Source organism: Chinchilla lanigera, unplaced genomic scaffold (assembly GCF_000276665.1).
Source record: "Chinchilla lanigera isolate Chin_1 unplaced genomic scaffold, ChiLan1.0 scaffold00025, whole genome shotgun sequence".
NCBI classification, from domain to species: domain Eukaryota; kingdom Metazoa; phylum Chordata; class Mammalia; order Rodentia; family Chinchillidae; genus Chinchilla; species Chinchilla lanigera.
The window spans coordinates 22221978-22241202 of NW_004955426.1; the positions used below are offsets into that span (position 1 = coordinate 22221978).

General features: G+C 34.3%; 1 protein-coding gene and 1 long non-coding RNA gene across 3 annotated transcripts in view; one reads left to right on the forward strand and one right to left on the reverse strand.

Annotated features, from left to right (window-relative positions):
• Positions 1 to 2243, reverse strand: part of LOC102016496 — an 11776-nt gene extending 9533 nt beyond the window's left edge. Inside the window, exon 1 of the long non-coding RNA XR_261217.1 lies at positions 2120 to 2243. This is a non-coding gene — a long non-coding RNA (uncharacterized LOC102016496). The remainder of the gene's footprint in view (positions 1 to 2119) is intronic.
• Wdr70 (WD repeat domain 70) overlaps positions 1 to 19225 on the forward strand; it is a 281725-nt gene that overhangs the window by 159106 nt on the left and 103394 nt on the right. For both annotated transcript variants that reach the window (XM_013514960.1, XM_013514961.1), the window contains one exon: positions 9988 to 10162. In XM_013514960.1, coding sequence (XP_013370414.1) covers positions 9988 to 10162 — 175 coding nt within the window. The remainder of the gene's footprint in view (positions 1 to 9987; positions 10163 to 19225) is intronic.

Sequence of the window (19225 nt, forward strand, 5' to 3'; positions counted from 1 at the left end):
TTAGCTCAGCGGCAAAAGCGCCTGCCTGGCAAGCGCAAGGTCGTGAGTTCAGTTCCTGGTACCAGAGAAAAACCAAAAAAAAAAAAAAAAAAAATAGAAAACAGGTCAATGATGGCTAAAGATTAAGGATGGAGAGGGAAAGGGCTTTTATAAAAAGGTCTTTACAAGGAAAGTGTTTGGAATGGTAGAACCATGCATTTTTAAAAACACAGAATTTTTTATTTAAAAATATACATGTGTTATACCATAATAAATCAGCTTTAAGAATTATATGTTATTATATATAATACTTAAGTCTGTCTCTCTGCCACTCTCTGTTGTTTTTTTCCTATGTGCCCCCCACATCTTAATAATTAAGAAGTATAGGTTTAGCCACTGCAAAGCTGGTTTGATGGTTCTAGGGTCATTAAGTACCTTCTATTTTGTTACTCTGCCAGGATGCTACTTGTACCCAGATATCATTTCCAGATTACTGGCAGATGAAGGAGTAAATAAGAAGTCCCACACTTCTTTGAAGTCCTACACTGTCCTTTCATTTTTGCCTCATTGGTCAAATGAAATGAATAGAGATTGCATTAAATTTAAAGATCAGTTTGAGAGGATTTGAAATCTTAGTAATATTGACCCTTCAAATTTATCTGTACATTATATCTTATTTATGCAGCTCTTTCATTTCTCTTAGAAATGTTTTATGGTTTTCAAAGTACAGATAGTGTACAGTGACCATATCTTGTTAGATTTCATACTTATTCATACTGTTATGAATGCTGTTATTTTCATTATTCCAATATCCTGTTGTTTGTTGTTAGTCACTAGAAATATAATAATACATAATTTCTGACCTTGCTAAACTCACTTACACTAATTCTAGGATCATTTTTGTCTCTTTTTGGGCTTTTCTATGTAGAGGATTATGTGGTCTCTTAATAGTGTTATTTTTTCTTTCTAATTTGTATATAGAAATGATGAGAGCTGCTATCACTGTTTTGCTTTCAAGCAAAGGAAAAAACATTTAGCTTTCCTTCACTAAGCATTTCCTGTTGCTTTTTCATAGATATCCTTTATATTAGGTTCAGAAAGTTTCATTCTATTCCTAGGTGATTTTTCCCATATTTTATTGAGACAAAAATCATATATTTAAGGTATACAGCCATGCTTTTAGATATGATATACCTAGTGAAATGATTTCTACAACCAAGCTAATTTATATATCCCTCATTTCACATACTTAGAGCAATATTTTGAGATAGAGTTTCATGATACGTAATTCAGGCTGGTCTTCATGTAATGGCAATCCTCTTCTCTCAGCCTGAGTGCTGGGCATACAGGCATGTGCCTCCAAATCTTGCTTAAAGCTATAGCAATTTTAATTTCCTCCATTTAGAAATATTTTAAAATAGCACAAGCCAAAAAAAAAAAAAAAAGCTCGGCACCTCACTCCCAGAGACACATTAAAGCTGTAAGTGGACACCATTCTCAATCATTTATTAGTGTCTCTATACATTAATGTATTTTTGAAAATAAAAAAAATTGCTAATGCCATATATGCTATTTTAGAACCTGTTGTTCCACTGTACTGTAGCAGGCACTTTTTTCACTCTAGTAAATTTGTGTCAGTATCATGATCTCTTAATGATATAATTAATCCCTTTTTTCCTTATCTGTGACTGTTTCCTTTGCTGTGCAGAAGCTTTTTAATTTCATGTAATCCCATTTATTGCTTTTGATAATATTTTCTGTGCTACTGGAGTTCTGTTTAAGAAGTACTTGCCTGTGCCTTTGAAGTCAAGTGTTTTGCCTATGCAGTCTTCCAGCAGTTTCAAGGTTTCTGTTTCTACATCTAGGTCCTCAATCCATTTTGATTTCCACATAGTACAGGGTGAGAAATAGGGGTCTGGTTTCAGTCTTCAACACATACATAACCAATTTTCCCAGCACCATTTGTTAACAAGGCTATCTTTTTTTCCCAAAGTATATTTCTGGTCCCTTTGTCAAAAATTAGATGGCTGAAGGTGCATGGAGTCATTGCTGTTTCTTCTGTTCTATTCATTGGAGTAAATGTCTGTTTTATGTGCCAGTACCATCCTGTATAGGTATGTTAGGTAATATGGCCACTTACCATTATTAATTCTGTGGATTCACGAACATGTGAGACCTTTCCTCCTTCTAGTTTCTTCTTCAACTTCTTCATTATTCTAAAATTTTCATTGTAGAGATCTTTGAACACCTTGGTTAGGTTGATTCCTTTCTTCTTTTTAAGAAATAAAAGAAGGAAAACATGTTAATAAACAGACATCCATTTACAAAATAGCATAAGAACAATATGAACAAAACAGAGCTACAGACAAAGTAGTAGGAAATTAACCATGGTTATTGTATTACTTACTGATCTCTTCAAAGTGGTTTCTCAAGAAAACAAATAGAGACATACAAGATTGATCAAACAAGTAATCATTAACTGTTCCTTTCTGTAGAACAATAGAAGACAGTAGTACAACTATGTTAGCTATCCTGTATATACATATTTACATAATTTCCCCTTCTTTCATTTTTCTTTTCCCTCACGCCAGTTCCCCTTTGCTTTTGAGCAGTTTCCTTTCATTTCACAATGTCTATCATACCTCCTAGTTTTTATTCACTCCTTTAGGTCTTACAGTAGTGAGACAATATGACACTTACACATGCAGGTCTGATTTATTTCATTTATGAGTATGGTCTCTAGTTGTGACCATTTACCTATAAAAGCCTCGAGTTTATCTTTATAGCTGAGTGATATTCCATTATATAAAAGTACCACAATTTTTTTTATCCAATCCTCAGTGGATGGACATTTGGGTTGCTTCCACAGTTCAGCAATTACAAATTACACTGCTATGAACGTGAGTGTGCATATATCACTGTGATATGATGCTTTCAGATCTTCTGAGAAAATACCCAGAAGGGGAATAGCTGAGTTGAATGGGACCTCTAGACTTAATTTGCTGAGGAGTCTCCAAACTGATTTCCACAGTGGTTTTACCAGTCTGCATTCCCACCCCAGTGGAGAAGAGTTCCTATTTCTCCACAGCCTCGCGAGCATTTGTTACTGGTTGATTTCTTAATGATAGCCATTCTTACTGGGGTGAGGTGAAATCTCAATGTTGTTTTAATTTGCATTTCTCAAATGACTAATGATATTGAACACTTTCTCATATGCCTCATTTACCTGTATGTCAGGTTCTGTTTCCATGCTTGGGAAATTTTCTGCTATTATTTCTGTAAATATTCTTTTTATGTTGTTTGTGTTGCCTTCTGCTGTTTCATTGACTCCTATCAGTCGTACATTATTCCTCTTCGCCTCATCTTGCAACTGTTGAATAGGTTGATTCCTGGTTTTTTTTTTTAAGCTATTGTGAGAGGAATTGTTTTCCTGATTTTTTTCTCAGCCTGTTCATTATTGGTGTATATAAAAACTAATAATTTTTATCCTGAGATGTTTTTAGTTTTTGTTTTGTTTTTTAAATAATTAATGGATATTGGCATTTTCAAATATTACTTTCATAAATTGAAATTATACTTTCTTTTCATTTTAGTCTATTGATAATGATGCATTTGTTTTTGGAAGACTACAAATCATTTACCCAAGATTCAAATTTACAAAAATAGGAAGGGAAGGAGGAGGAGAAAGGGATGAAGAAACAAAGAAAACAAAGTTAATATAGTTAATTCTGTATTTTTCTTTTATGCTCTGCTTTGGCTAACTGCCATGACATTACATTGTATTTTATTGTTTTTTTTTTTTTTTTTTTTTTTTTTTTAGTTAAAAAATCCAAGTTTAGTTTTGAACAAATACTCTTCTAAAGTAGAAGCAGTAAAATTTTAATAAAGGTGCTGTTTATTTGGCTAATACTTTGAGGAAATGTATACAAACAAGTGTTGGATAGATTAAAGAGGTAAATGTGAATAAAACATGTTAATATTGATAATATCTTAGAGAGTAGTGGACATCCTTGGCTTGTTTCTGATTTTAGAGTGAAAGTTTTCAGTTTTTGTCCATTTAGTACAATGCTGGTTTGTCATAGATGGCTTTTATCAGATTGAGATAAAGACCATCTATTCCAATTTTCTGTAGGGTTTTATTATGAGTCAGTGTTGAACTTTGTCAAATGCTTTTTCTGCATCTATTGAGATGATCATGTGATTTTTGTTTTTGGCTCTGTTGATGGTATATTACATTTATTGATTTGTATACGTTCAATCATCCCTACATCCCTGGGTAAATCTTACTTGGTCATGGTGTATAACTTTGATGCTTTGCTGCATTCTGTTTGCCATATCTTATTGAGGATTTTTGCATCTGTGTCCATTAAGGACATTGGCTCATAGTTCTCTTTTTTGGTTGGGTCCTCAGGCTTTGGTTTCAGGTTACTACTTGGTTCCAGGAATGACTTTGGGAATATTGTTTCCCTTTTGATTTCATTAAAGAATTTCAGCATTAGTGGCATTAATTCTCTAAATTTCTTGTATAATTCAGTGTGAATTTATCAGGACCTGGGCTTTTCCTTGTTGGTAGGTTTTTAATTACATTTTCAATTTTATTGACTGATACCAAGTTATTTAAAATTTTTATATCTCTTAGAAATTCATATGTATATAGGAATCTGTGAATTTCTTCTGTGTTTTATTAGAGTATAAGTTCTCAAAGTAGGTATTGATGATCTTATGGATTTCCACAGGATCCATTGTTATTTCACCCTTTTCATTCCTAATTGCATGAATTTGAGTCTTTTCTTTCCTCTTAAGATTGGCTAAGAGTTTATCAATTTTATTTAGTCTTTCAAAGAACCAACTCTCTCATTCATTGATTCTTTGTATTGTTTTCTTAGTCTTGATTCCATTAATTTCTGCTCTTTATAATTTCCTGTGTCATTCAAGCTTTGGGTTTGATTTGTTCTTCTTTTTCTAGAAGTTTGAGATTGAACATTAGGTTGTTTATTTGAGCTCATTCTGTTTTCCTGATGTGAGAATTCACTACTATAAATTTCCATTAGGACTGCTTTCAGTGTGTTCATAAATTTCAGTATGTTTTATCAGCATTATCATTTAATCGTAGATACTGTTTAATTTCTTCTTTACTTTCATCTGTGACCCTTTGGTTGTTCAGGAGGGAGTTACTGTAATTTCCAGGTGTTTATGTATTTTTTGAGGGGTCTTTTGCCATTGATTTTCAATTTCATTGTTAGATAATTTGCACTGAAAAATGTCAATTCCTTTGCATTTTCTTAAGCATGTTCTAAGTGTTAGAATGTGGTATGTTTTGGAGAACATTCCATATGGAGCTGAAAAGAATGTATGTTGTAGGGTGGAACACACTGTAGACATCTTCTAAGTCCATTTTTTCACAGGTTTGGTTTAGTTCTGGTATTTCTTTGTTGATTTTTTTTTTGTCTAGTTGATCTGTCTACTTGTGACAGTGGGGTATTGGGTTCCTCTTTACAATTGTGTTAGTGCTTGTTTGATTTTTTTCATGTTCATTAATACATGTTTAATGTGGTTGGGTACACTGGTATTTGGTGCATATATTCTTGTGATTGTTATCTCTTATAGTTTTCTGTTAAACAGTATGTAGTGTCCTTTTCTGTCTCTTATGATCAGTCTTGGAAGTTCACATTGTCTGCAAATAGAATAGCTATCCCTGCTTTTTTCTGGGATCCTGTTGCATGGAGTGTTGTTTTCCATCCTTTGACTTTTAGTCTATGAATTTCTTTTTTAGTTAAATGTGTTTCTTGTATGCAGTGTATTGTTGGCTCTTGCTTCTTGATCCATTCAGCCAGTTTGTTTCCTTTGATTGTTCATATGAAACCATTTAAATTGACAGTTATAACTGATATGTGTTGGCTTATCCTTGCTATATCATATTCCTGTTTTTAGTATCCTGTCTTTTCCTTCCTTTAATTGCTTCCCATGCCTTGGGGCTTCCTTCTCTTGATGTTCTTGGAATTGTGGTCTCCCTTTTCTATTTCTAGAATAACCTTCAGAACATTTTGGAGAGGTGGTTTGGTGGTAATGAATCTCCTTCATTGTCTTTTGTCATGGGAGTATTTTATTTCTCTATTCATTCCAAAAGAGAGTTTTGCAAGGTACATTGATTTAGGTTGGAGGTTGTTTTCTTTTAGGGCATGAAATACTTTACTCCAAACTCTCCTTGACTTGAGGGTGTGTGTTGAGAACTCTGTTGTGATTCTAATGGGTTTTCTTTTATAGGCGGTTTGTTTTTTTTCTCTGACCACTTTTAATATTCTGTGCTTATGCTGAGTTTCTGGAATTTTGATTATTATGTGCCTTGCTGTAGATTTATTTTGATCATGGCTAAGTGGAGTTCTGTATGTGTCACTTATATATGTGTCAAATTCTTTGTTCATGTTTGGGAGGTTTTCTGCCATTACTTTGAATTGGCTTTTTTTTTTTTTTTTATGGCATTTGTACTATCTTTAGCTTTCTCATTGACTCTGATCAATCTTATATTGTCCTTCCTTGTTCGTCTTGCAGCTGTTGAATTGATTTTTCATGGTCCCTTACTATCTTTTCTTTTCTGGTCACTAACTACAATCCTGTCTTCTAAATCTGATATTCTATCTTCTTCATTCAATCTGTTTTATATACTTTCAGTGGAATTTTTAATACCCTGGGTATCTGTTTGGATATGTTTCATGGATTCCACGTATTTCCTATGTTGGGAATTCATGGTTTCCATCATTTTCCTAGGCTCATCTATTTTTTATGTATATCTACTCTACATTTATCATTTCTTTTTTAACTTAAAGAGTATTTTTTTTCTATAGCCACCTCCATTTTTTTTTAATGTGTACTGCTATCATTTGAGAAAGTTCCAGTGTGTGGCTTCCAATTTCTTCTATCTCATTGTGCTCTGGACTTATCCTGGGTAGGCTGCAGGTTAGGGGTTACATTTTTGCTTCCGTGTCTTGTCATTTTCTGTATTTTATTTTGTTTCATTTTCTGTGTTGGCGCTTGTAGATTTCTTATGGTAGATAACTTTATCCTAGTATTGTGGCTTCTGTAAGAAATGTCTATTCCTCAGGGAAATCTCCTAGGAGTAAGTGTTTCTTGGTCTTTGTGTCTATCCCAAGAACTTACCTTCTCAATTCATTAAGGATGGGAGGTTGCTACTATTTGGCTGTGCACTCCATTCTTTTGTACTGGACCATGGTGATGGTTATGACCCCAGGCAATCACACTTGTTGTCATCATGGGGAGAGAAACATTATAACACGTATGACATCTGAACTAAAGTAGTACAATTAGCAATAACAATAACATCCATCACAGCTGGGCAACTAACCAACTGTGGTAAATATTAATTTGTGGCTTTAACTTTAACTGTAGGAGCTAGCTCTATAGTTATATAATGAAAGCTAACATGTACCAGGAACTTGTGTGCAATGAGTTTCCCCTTAGTAGGTTTTTTTTTTCACCACTGGCTCATTATTTAGAATTTCTTTGTTTCTAAACATTTAGAAAAGATACATTTCCAGGTATTTTTTGTTATTGATTGCTTATTTAATTTTACTTTTTGTTTATTTACATATTTTGACTTTTCAGCCATTTTAAATTTGTTTAGATTTGCTTTATGGCCTAGAATATTGCTTGTCTTAATGAGAGCGTTCAATGTACATTTGAGAAGAATGTTTATCCACTTGTTGAATGTTCTATAAATGTTAGGTTGGGCTGGGAATTTAGCTCAGCGGCAAAAGTGCCTGCCTGGGAAGCGCAAGGTCGTGAGTTCGGTTCCCGGTACCGGAGAAAAACAAAAAACAACAAAAAAAAATGTAAGTTTAAAAAAAAAAAAAAAAAAATGTTAGGTTATATTGGCCATGTTTTTCAGGTCTTTTGTATACTTATAGATGAGAAGGATAGAGGAGTCTACTTTCATACTAGTTACTGAAAGAGGTGTCTTAAAGTGTACAGCTATAATTATGAGTTTGATATTTTACCTGTTTTTAAGTGGCTTTCATGTTTTAATACCTTGTTAGTAAGGGCAAATACAGTTGGGATAATTATGACTCAATAGACTATTATGAGATTTTCCTCTTAGCCTCTGGTCATATTTTTCATTCTTCTGAAATCCATCTTGTCTGACATTAGTGGTCACTCCATGTTTTTGTTCTTATTTGCAGGTACTCTCTTTCCGTCTCCCCTCTGTCCATCTGTCTGTGTCTGTGTGTCTGTCTGTGTCTGTTCCCAGGATGTAATCTGCTTGGGTCTTGCTTTAACCTAATTGAGTCCTTTGCCTTTTAATTAGAGTTTTACACCATTTACAATTAATGTAATTATTGATGAGGTTGGATTTAACATCAGTCATGTTGCTGTTTTGTGTTTATCACGTTTATAATTCTTTTCTTGCTTTTAAAAGAACTAAGCTTTGCTTACATTTTGTCTCCATTATTACGTATTCATTTTGCTTTAGAGATTGCTCTAGAATTTGTAACATATATTTTTAGGTAGTCAAAACCACCCAGTCTTTGTGCTATTATTATTATTTATTTTTTCTACTTGGACATATTATAAACCTCATGATACATGGATACTATTTTTGCTTTATGGATCTTATTTCTTAAAGAGATTTAAAAACTTTTAAAAACATGTCTTTTACATTTACTTTTTTTTTTTTTACCAACGTTTCTTTCTATAGATTCAGATTTCCATTTGTTTTTGTTTTTGTTTTTTAAATTTTTTGGGGTTTTTGTTTTTCCGGTACCAGGAACCAAACTCATGACCTTGTGCTTGCCAGGCAGGTGCTGTGCTGCTGAGCTAAATCCCCAGCCCCTCAGATTTCCATTTGTATCATATTTGTTTTTACTTTTTACTTATAGGAGATATTGGATGACAGTGCATTGCTTCAGCTCTTTCTCATCTGAAGAAAACTTGGTTTTATTTATGTTTGAAATATATTGTCACTGGCTATAGAATGTTGGATTGATTTTTTTCTTTTAGAACATTAAAGCTGTTTTTCCATAGTACTTTTGCTTGCATAATTTCTGCCAGAAGTTACTGACTTTATCTTTGTTTTTCTGTACTTTATACTTTTGTTCTACTGTCCCTTGGTAGCAGTGCTTCTTTCCCCCAGGGTTGTGAGTAGAAGGATATTCTGCCCCTGCTCTAGCCCTGGAGTTGTAGCTTATGTATTGGTAAAAGCTCAGGAGCAGACAGCTGTGCTTCTATTCCTCCCCTGAGACATCAAAACTCAGGTCCTAGAGCAGGGTATCATTCTTTTTAGTGACTTATTTTCAATGTGTTTTCTGGTATATGTTATAGAACAGTATATTACCACCTATAATTAATTTACAGATTAATATGTGTGCACAGGGACCATATGTTCAACAATTTCACTGATCAAGTGTATAGTTAGAAGAGTTTAGAGGCCACTGTTTTAGAGAACACCTCTATTTATAATAGATTTGAAGTAGAATTTGCCACTTGCTTTTTGATTTGATGGCAACACAGTTCTCATGGTTCATTTTATTTCTATGAATAACCATGTGACAAATGTTTTGTGGTTTCGTGTTATTTTTAAATTAATTTTGAGTCATTTATTAGAATGATAAAAAATCATTTACCTTTAAAAATTGCTTCTACATAAAATTTTAAAAATTTGTTTATGTATTTACTTATTTATTTTTGGTTTTTGAGACAAGGTCTTTATATAGTTCAGGTTGGTCTTGAACTCACAGTGTAGCTCAGGCTGGCCTTGAACTCAAGGTCTCTTACCTCAGCTTCCTGAGTCCTAGGACTATAGGCTTGTGCCATCATGCCTGTCTAAAATTTATTCTTTAACTGATACATAAATGCATACAATTGTATGTATTAGTAGGATATGATTATTTTATAATAGTTATTAGAAATGTATACTTAAAAGATGAAGCAGTCTTTATGGACTCCTGTCTTAGTTTTCTTTCTTTTTGTAAAAGAAAATCCCCTTTTTTGTTCTAGGACTGTGAGACTATGGGAGGTTGAAAATCCGAAGAAGCAAAAAAGTGTGTTTAAGCCACGGACGATGCAGGGTAAAAAAGTCATACCCACTACATGCACATACAGTAGAGATGGAAACCTCATAGCAGCTGCCTGCCAAAATGGAAGCATACAGATCTGGGATCGAAATCTGACTGTAAGTTATAGACATTTAAATCTGTTCAAAACAGCTACCTTATATATCATGATAAATGTCATATTAAAATATTATAAAGGTCAATTTCCTGAGTTCAGACCTGATTTAAATTTCATTGTTAGTTGATCAAATATTGGGACTTTTGCAGTAAACAGCATTTCAGCAAACATTCCAGCTGAGAGTCTTCCAATGTGTATTAAATTTTGATTTTATGATAAATTTTCACTATTAGTATAAAGTTTAAAGAATTCAGTGCACTTCAGTGCACTTATAGCCCTTCAATTTATTTAACTTTGAAAGTGAAGGGTTCGACAGTAAAACAAGACTAAGCAAAAGAAGAGAATTAAGAGAACTAGAAAAGATGTAAGAAAACTATGAAAAGTCTAGAATTATCTATTGTGCAGTTATTTTAGTAGTAATTTCAATGTTTTATTTTAATACTTTATTATATTCCATTTTAACAGGTTTCAGGTTTTCCCTTTCATTTTAGGTTACTATTAGAATAATTCTTAGAAGTGAACAGGATCATAGAATTCTTAGAAATGAGGAATATAAAGGATTTGACTAATCTTGTGGATTAGTAGTAAGGTTTCAAAAGGCCTTTCCGTTATATAGATGGTAAAAGAAAAATATTTGATAAGTAAAATGAGACTCTATTACCATAATTTGGATTCTTTAGCAAAAAGTTTTGGTCAGATTATTAATTTAATAAATATTTATATACTGTGTACTGTTTATGTGCCTGAGCTGTCTTAAGTGCTAAGAGTACTTACTGAAAACTCTTGCCCTTATGGAGTTCACATTCTAATTTAAAAAATTTTTTTTTATTTTTTAAATTCATTTTTTTTTTTTTTTTTTTTGGTTTTTCTCTGGTACCGGGAACCGAACTCACGACCTTGCGTTTGCCAGGCAGGCGCTTTTGCCGCTGAGCTAAATCCCCAGCCCCTAAATTCATTTTAAAAGTAAAAGAAAGAAAACATATTAACAAACAGACATCCATTTACAAAATAGCATAAGAGCAATACAAACAACACAGTTACTACATTCTAATTTTTAAAAAAATATAAAAATTTTATTTTATTCAGCTTTGTCCATCAAACATTTACGTTTTACATGGGACCCCAGAAAACAGTTGTCTTTTCTGGCAGTTAAATCAAAGTTAGTTGTGTAGGGATAAAGTAAAAGTAATGATGGGGAAAAAAATTCATGCTGATAATGCTGAAAATATTTTTGGCATTTTCTGTTTGTCAGATCTTTTTATTTCTGTTTTCATCTCCTCTGTAAACCTCATAAAGTTTCGTAACAGCACAGAGGTTTTAAAACTCCTTTGAATTGTAAACCAAGTTTTAACCAAGCAATAAATTTTTTAGTAACTGGCTTTCATCCTCTCTGAGTGCTGTTGATTTAAACATAGAGATTCTAAAACATGCAGTTTTCTTGTGCAGCTATAATAGTCATGTTTTTGATATAGTACATATATATGTGCCTCTTTCTTAGGACCCATATGCTTTTTTTTTTTCTTTTTTGGGTACTGAGAATCACGCTTGCCAGGCAGGTGCCGTGCCTCTGAGCTATACCCATGGCCCCGCATATGCTTTTACAGAGTAATTTTTAAAGATTGGCCTTTCCTATCTTGAAATAACAAGTGCCTCCTATTTCCAGTGGATGTTTTTGTTTTTTGTTTGCTTTTTTGAAACAGGGTCTTGATCTGAAGTGCAGGCTGGCCTTGAGCTCACTGTGTAGCCCATGTTGGTCTCGAACTCATGATAGTCCTCCTACCTCAGTCTCCTGAGGGCTGGGAACTATAGGCATAAGCCAGTGTGTCTGGCCTGTTCTCAGTTTTGTGGAAAATGAAACCATATGAATGCAGTTCCCAAAAACTATCTCACAAGCCATTCTACTAATCACAGTCTTTGATTCTATTCTGTTAGAATTTAATAACATACAGACATATAGTATGTTATACCATATCCCATTTGTTCTATTTTATTCATATTTTTATGTTTGCATATTCATGTCTGTCAACAGAAAAATAAACAAATTGAGAAGAAAACCTTGCCAGCAGGAAATGCAACTTACTTCAGAACATTTTTAAAAGTTGTGAACTGTTATTTCAGCAATTTAGAAAAGTCATCCAGGGGGAAGCACTTAGCTGAGAGTAAGAAAGCCTAATAGCAGCTTTTCCTTGCAGGAGCCAAAGGTGACATGGCTGATAGCAGCTAATTCATGTTGTATGATGATTAAGTAAAGCTGTCATAATTGCTACATTTAATCATTAAATTCTCATTTGATGAACTTGAACTTTAGCAAATTAAATCAAACATTTTTCTTTAGAAATAAAGTATTTCTATTAATGAGAAATGTCTGTGTTCTCAAGATCTACCCTTACATTAGAATTAATGCTGATCAACGTGCTAGCTACTAGCCACATTTGACTATTTTAAATAAATTTCTATTAATTAGAGTAAAAGACAATTAAAATTTTAGTTCCTTAGTCACAACAGGCACCCCCTTTTTGGCGGTACCTTCCAGGACCTTCCACTGAGCTACATGCCAAAGCCCTTTAAAAAAAATTTTTTTTCCCAAAATTTTGAAAGAGAGTCTCACTCAGTCACTCAGTTGTCCAGGCTGGTTTTGAACTTGTGATCCTCCTACCTCAGCCTTCTAGAGTGCTTAGATTATATAGCCACTTTTTAAGTGTCTAGCAGCCTCATGTGACTAATGACTACTTACTGGACAACACATATATATAAATTTCCATCATTGCAGAAATTCTGTTGGACATTATTGCTCCAGAGTAGTTGTTTGCCCAAGGTCCTTTCATACAATGGGGGCATGCTTTTCAGCTTGAGAAAGCCTTTTTTGAGGTGCTTCTACTAGCCTGCTTACCTCTGTGGTTCCCCACTCCCCAGGGCAATACTTAAACAACAGAAAGGACACTGGTGCCTGGTTGGAGTAAGGTAAGGAGAGGCTCAATAGTGGAGGGTGACATTGCAGAGGTGACAGGACACACTGTGGCTCCGGGCTCTGGAAATGTTGAATCTCTCAGCCTGTAATTCTCTCCTCCCAGACACTTCTTTTTTTTGGTACTGGGAATTAAACTCACATCCTCACACTTGCCAGGCAGGCGCTGTGCCACTGAGCTATAGCCCCAGACCCCTCCCGGACACTCTTATGTTTTTGCTTTTTTAAGTTTATTTTGTGGGAAAACCCCCAAATTTCAAAACAAAATAATAGGAGAATAGCAATAGTTTATGCATTACATATTGTTATCTTGAAAGTAGTTATTCAGAGTATAAGATATAGGCATGAAAAATTGTCCAGATGATATTAGCACAGACCTTTCTTTTCAGTGAACTAAGAGAAACTAGTAGTATAACTCTCTTAACTGTCTTGTATTTTTTTCCTTTTCCTTTCCTTCCTTTCTCCCTTCCTTCCTTTTGTAAGGTCCAACGTATACAATGGATATTGTGAAATGGGAAGAAACTACACTGTTATGTTTCTTTTCCCCTCACCTCTTTCAAATCTTTGCTCAAATTTCCTGCCTTCAGCAACGCGTCCCCAATCACATTCTACTTAAAATTGTAAGCTTCTCCTCACCTGTGGTCTCTGTGTCTCTTATTTTCTTCCATAGTGCTGCTCACCATTGGATGTACTATGTTATATATGTTTCATCTCTTTATGGACTGTTTCCTCTCTATTGGATATTGGCTGTATGGATTGTTATCTTTTTTTTTGTACCAGGAATCGAACTCAGGACCTTGCACTTGCCAGGCAGGCAATGTGCCGCTGAGCTATATCCCCAGCTTCTTATCTATTTTTGCCCCCAATTATATTTCTAGGGCAAAGAACTATAGTATCCTGTACACAGCTGACCTTCAGTAACTATTTGTTGAATGAACAAATGAATCCATTTATTCTAAAAAAGTAACATAAAATGAGATGGCCAGCTTCTTTCTAACAAAATGTTAAAAAATAGCGGCATTAAAACTATCCTTAGTTTTTTGTTTGCTTGTTTGTATGTATGTTTGTTTGTTTGTTTGTTGAGACAGGGTCTTGCTGTGTAGTTCATGCTGCCCCTGAACTCACTGTGTAGGCCAGGCTGACCTAAAACTTGTGGCAATCCTCCTGCCTTAGCTTCCCACTCTTGGGATGACAGGCATGTGTTACCACGCCCAGCTATTTAGTTTTGTGAAAACATGATGAAATAGTTTTTCATATATCTGAGTCAATACAAACAAAAGAAGAGATACATTGGATTCACTTTGGATATCTACTTAATAAATATATACATATGCAATATACACCATCTATTTGACTCATTTTTTATTAATGACAGATTTTGCAGAACTTTTTTTGTATGTCAGCCATAATTTCTGACTCTTAAAATAATTGAGGAAGTGTTCTTTTTTGAGAAGGGTCTTGTTACAGTATAAGGTTCTATGTAGCTTAGGCTGGCCTCCGACTTACAGGGATCCTCCTGCCTTAGCCTCCTGAGTACTGGGATTACAGGTGTATGCCATCACACTCAGCCAAACTCATTTTTTGGTCTTACTTTGCTTCAAGTCTTTATTTTGCCACTACTCTTTAATAGCTATCAAGAATCTATAGTATACTAAGCTTTTTACCAAGAGAATATGCTATGCTCACTTGTGTTGCAGTCATCTGTAGATAAATTTTTGTCAGGACAGTGAAGACCTGTCATATTCACCAGGTATTTTCTCCCTTTGATACAGGTGGTTAGAAGGAATAATATTTGAGTTTTGGTTTAGCAGTAAGCACTGCCAACAACTTGATCCACTCTGCAACTCACTGCCTCCTACTGATGATTTGGTCTTCGGCCTTTGCCCAGGCTCTAGGGCTGTCACTTTTGTGAAAATCACCATATATACTGCAGTGCCTTACCAGGAGAGCCTCCAGTCTGCCAGACACTGCAGGGTCATTTCTCTAGCTCAGCTGTGGCAAAGAGTGGACCAGAGAAAGTTGATGCAAGGGTTACATAGTAATGGCATCAGACACAGCTTCTCCTCAGACCAGGCCCCTAGTGAATGAGAATAGCTATGAAGAAGAGAGAATTCAGGAATAGTTACTACTGGTAACTTATGTCTAGTGCACGTCAATTCTTTAAATATCTTCAGTTGCTGTTAAATAGCCCATGTTTAAATACTGCTTTATTGCCTTGTACACCTTCTTCCTTATTAATGCAATATATACACAAGATTCAGATTAAAAAATTTTGTTTGTTTTTATATAGGGGAAATTTGCAATTGGCTTTTTTCATCGAAAGCGTAGACAATCTTATAAATGAATAGACAGAGTTCTACTTCTTTACTTTAAAAAAGTCTTTATTTAAATGAAATTATATAATTTTACATGTATATTTTCCCCATATTTTAAAATTTTTATGATTTTATTTGGTACTTCTCATCTTTATTCTTATTTTGTCCCTTCGTTAGGCCTGATGCATGGACCACTAAATGTCTACTGTATAGTTTAATGGCATATTTTGTGAATGGCACCTAAGACATACAATTATAATACAAATTTTACTTTGGACTTTCTTCTTGTCAGTTAGTACTGAGTTTCCCAAGCTCTTCATACCCCAGTTTTGGGATATGATGATGAGGGCATGATTCCACCTTGTTATTATTAGAAGGATTCTATTAGATAGATGGGACATCCACAGAACAGGTGGTTTTTTTGTTTTGTTTTGTTTTGGTTTGGTTTTTTTGGTACTGGGAATTGAACTCAGGACCTTGTGCTTGCCAGGCAGGTGCTGTGCCCCTGAGCTATATTTCTGGCCCCATATTATAGGTTCTTAATAACTGTTGATTCTCTTCCTCTTTCTTTTTAGCTCATAGGCTACTTTCAGTTCCTATACAATGGTGCAGTTCTCCGAATACTTAACTCTGGCTGTGGAAATCTTAGGAATCTTGACTTTGATGTATTTGACTTGGTGACTAATGATAGCATTTAAAAAGATAAGAGTGGAGATCCCTTGTTATAGCCAGTCATTCAGTTTATGAGAATACAACTATCATAAACAAATTAGAATGCTGTGGACCCAATTTTTAGTTATGCATGAGTAAATGAATTAGTATTATTTTTTTGCAAATATTCAAGAGAAAACATCTGACATAGAGACTGTTCCATAATGTTTTTGACATGCATATTTTTCAGTACTTTTTAAAAAATGTATGTCTTTGATTCAAAACACAAATAGCCCTCAAAACTGTGCAAAATTATTTGCAGGACCTAAACTCAAATTCTAATTTGTCAATGTTTTTTTCCTAAAAGCTATCATTTATTTTAGAATAATACCCTTGTACAGTGTTGCACTATACTATTAGAAGCATCATTTAATAGTGACTTTCGAAGAAGGTGAGGGTAAAGTTTCTTTAAAAATGTGGAGGGAAAAAGTGGATTTTGTCTTGGTTATTTGAGGTTATACTGAAAATTTTTAAATTTAAGACTTCCAGGGGGGCTGGGGATTTAGCTCAGCGGCAAAAGGACTTGCCTGGCAAGCGCAAGGTCGTGAGTTCGGTTCCCGGTACCGGAGAAAAACCAAAAAAAAAAAAAAAAAAAAAAAAAAAAAAAGACTTCCAGTAAAAAATGGTAAATTAGACATGTTTAATTAAGGCTGTTCCTTTCTGAGACTCTACTAAAACAGCAAGGAAGTTAGTTTTTAAAGTGTAGACCAATATAGACTAAGAGAATTAGGATTTGAGAGCAGAAAAGTGAAGTCAAGACCCATTTAGAAGCTAGGAACCAGATGCATGAATGGTAATGGACTTAGCTAACTAGAGAAAGCTGAAGCATTAGGCATAGTGAGGGAAGCCTGTGAGATGCTGTAAGAGAGCTGATTTGTTTCGTAATTCCTTGCAACCGGAGCACTGCTCTTTCCTAATGGTCACAGAAACTGAAGAATTACTTTTAGAGAGGATTTATTAGCATGACCCTATCTTCAGAGCAAAGGTGAAATAAGGCAGAAGTCTTCATGTAGAGCTAATCTTCTGCCTCCTCTGTTGATATTAAGTTTACTAAGTAATTACCATGGTCTAGGCAATATTTTAAGTTCCTTACGTGTAATATTTCACTTAATCTTTATTTTATTTTTTTGGTACCAAGAATCAAACTCAGCACCTCATGGTTGCCAGGCAAGCTATGCCACTGAGACAAACCTCTGGCTCTTTGCTTAATCTTTACAGTGGCCCTGTGATGTAAATATTGTTATTATCATTTTAAAGATGAGGAAACTCAGACACAAAGAGATTGAGTTGCCTGCCCAATATTAAAGTCAGTAAGTGATATAACTGAGGTTCAGTCCTCTGGAGTCTGGATCAAGAACTTATACCAGGAGTCAAAAATGAAGGCCCAAAAATGCTAAAAATAGTTTTTATATTTTTATTATTATTTTTTAAAATTTATTTAAAAATAAAAAAAGGAAAATGTATTAACAAACACATCCATTTACAAAATAGCATAAGAACAATACAAGCAATACAGAGTCACAGACAAAGTGGTAGGAAATTAACATTGGTTGTTGTATTATGTATCGATGTCTTCAGAGTGGTTTCTCAGGAAAGCAAATAGAGACATGCAAGATTGAGCAAATAATTAATCACTAATTGTTCCTTTCAGTAAAGCAATAGAAGTCACAACTATGTTAGCTATCCTGTATATGCATACATACATAATTTCCCCTTCTTTCTTTTCTCTTTTCCCACACCCCAGTTGCTCTTTACTTTTGAGCATTTTCCTTTCCTTTCACAATGTCTATCATACCTTCTAATTTTTATTCATTCTTTCAGGGTCTTACACTAGTGAGACAAAACGTTGCTTACACATGGAGGTCTGGTTTATTTAACTTATGAGTATGGTCTCTAGTTATGACCATTTACCTGTAAAAGCCTCGAGTTTATCTTTCTGTATAGCTGAGTGATATTCCATTATATAAAAGTACCACAATTTTTTTATCCAATCCTCAGTGGATGGACATTTGGGTTGCCTCCACAGTTTAGCAATTACAAATTGTGCTGCTATGAACATGGGTGCACATATATCGCTGTGATATGATGCTTTCAGATCTTCTGGGAAAATACCCAGACGGGGAATAGCTGGATTGAATGGGACCTCTAGACCTAGTTTGCTGAGGAGTCTCCAAATTGATTTCCACAGTGGTTTCACCAGTCTGCATTCCCACCAGCAGTGGAGAAGGGTTCCTATTTCTCCACAACCTCGCCAGCATTTGTTATTGGTTGATTTCTTAATGCTAACCATTCTTACTGGGGTGAGATGAAATCTCAGTGTTGTTTTAATTTGCATTTCCTGAATGACTAATGATGTTGAACATTTAGTTTTTACATTTTTAAATAATTATTTATTTTTCTATGGCTGCTATAACAAATAACCATAAGCCTAGTTCTTCAAAAGAACACAAATATATTATCTTACAATTCTGTGGGCTAGAAGTCTCATTGGGCTAAAATCAGGATGTTGGCAGGGCTGGAGGATCCAGGGGGAGAATCCTTTTCCTTGCTCATTTAGCTACAGAGGCCACCATATTCCTTGGCTCATGGTCCCCTTCATCTTTTTTTTTTTAAAGAGAAAAAAAAATAACAAAACAACAGCAACAAAAACAAACACAAAACAACACAAAAACAATAAAAATGATACAGAATTTCAAAACAAGATGATAGGAAATTAACAATGGTTGTTATGTTACATACTATCTTCAACGAAGTTGCTCAGATTACCAGATGTAAGAATGCAATATGGATCAAACAATTAAAGAAAATAAAAAATAGTAAAACAAAACATTAGAAATGATACAGAGCTCCACTAAACAAGAGGGTAGGAATTCAACGATGGTTGTTATATTGCATATTGTTATCTTCAAATTAGTTGTTCAGATTACCTCACATAAGCATGCAAAATTGGCCAAAAATATTTAAGCATTAACTGTTCCTTTTGATGAACAAGTAGACATCAGCAGTACAATTATTCCTGCTATCCTTGTATGTACGTACATATTTTTTCCCTTCCTTCTTTCTTTCCTTTTCT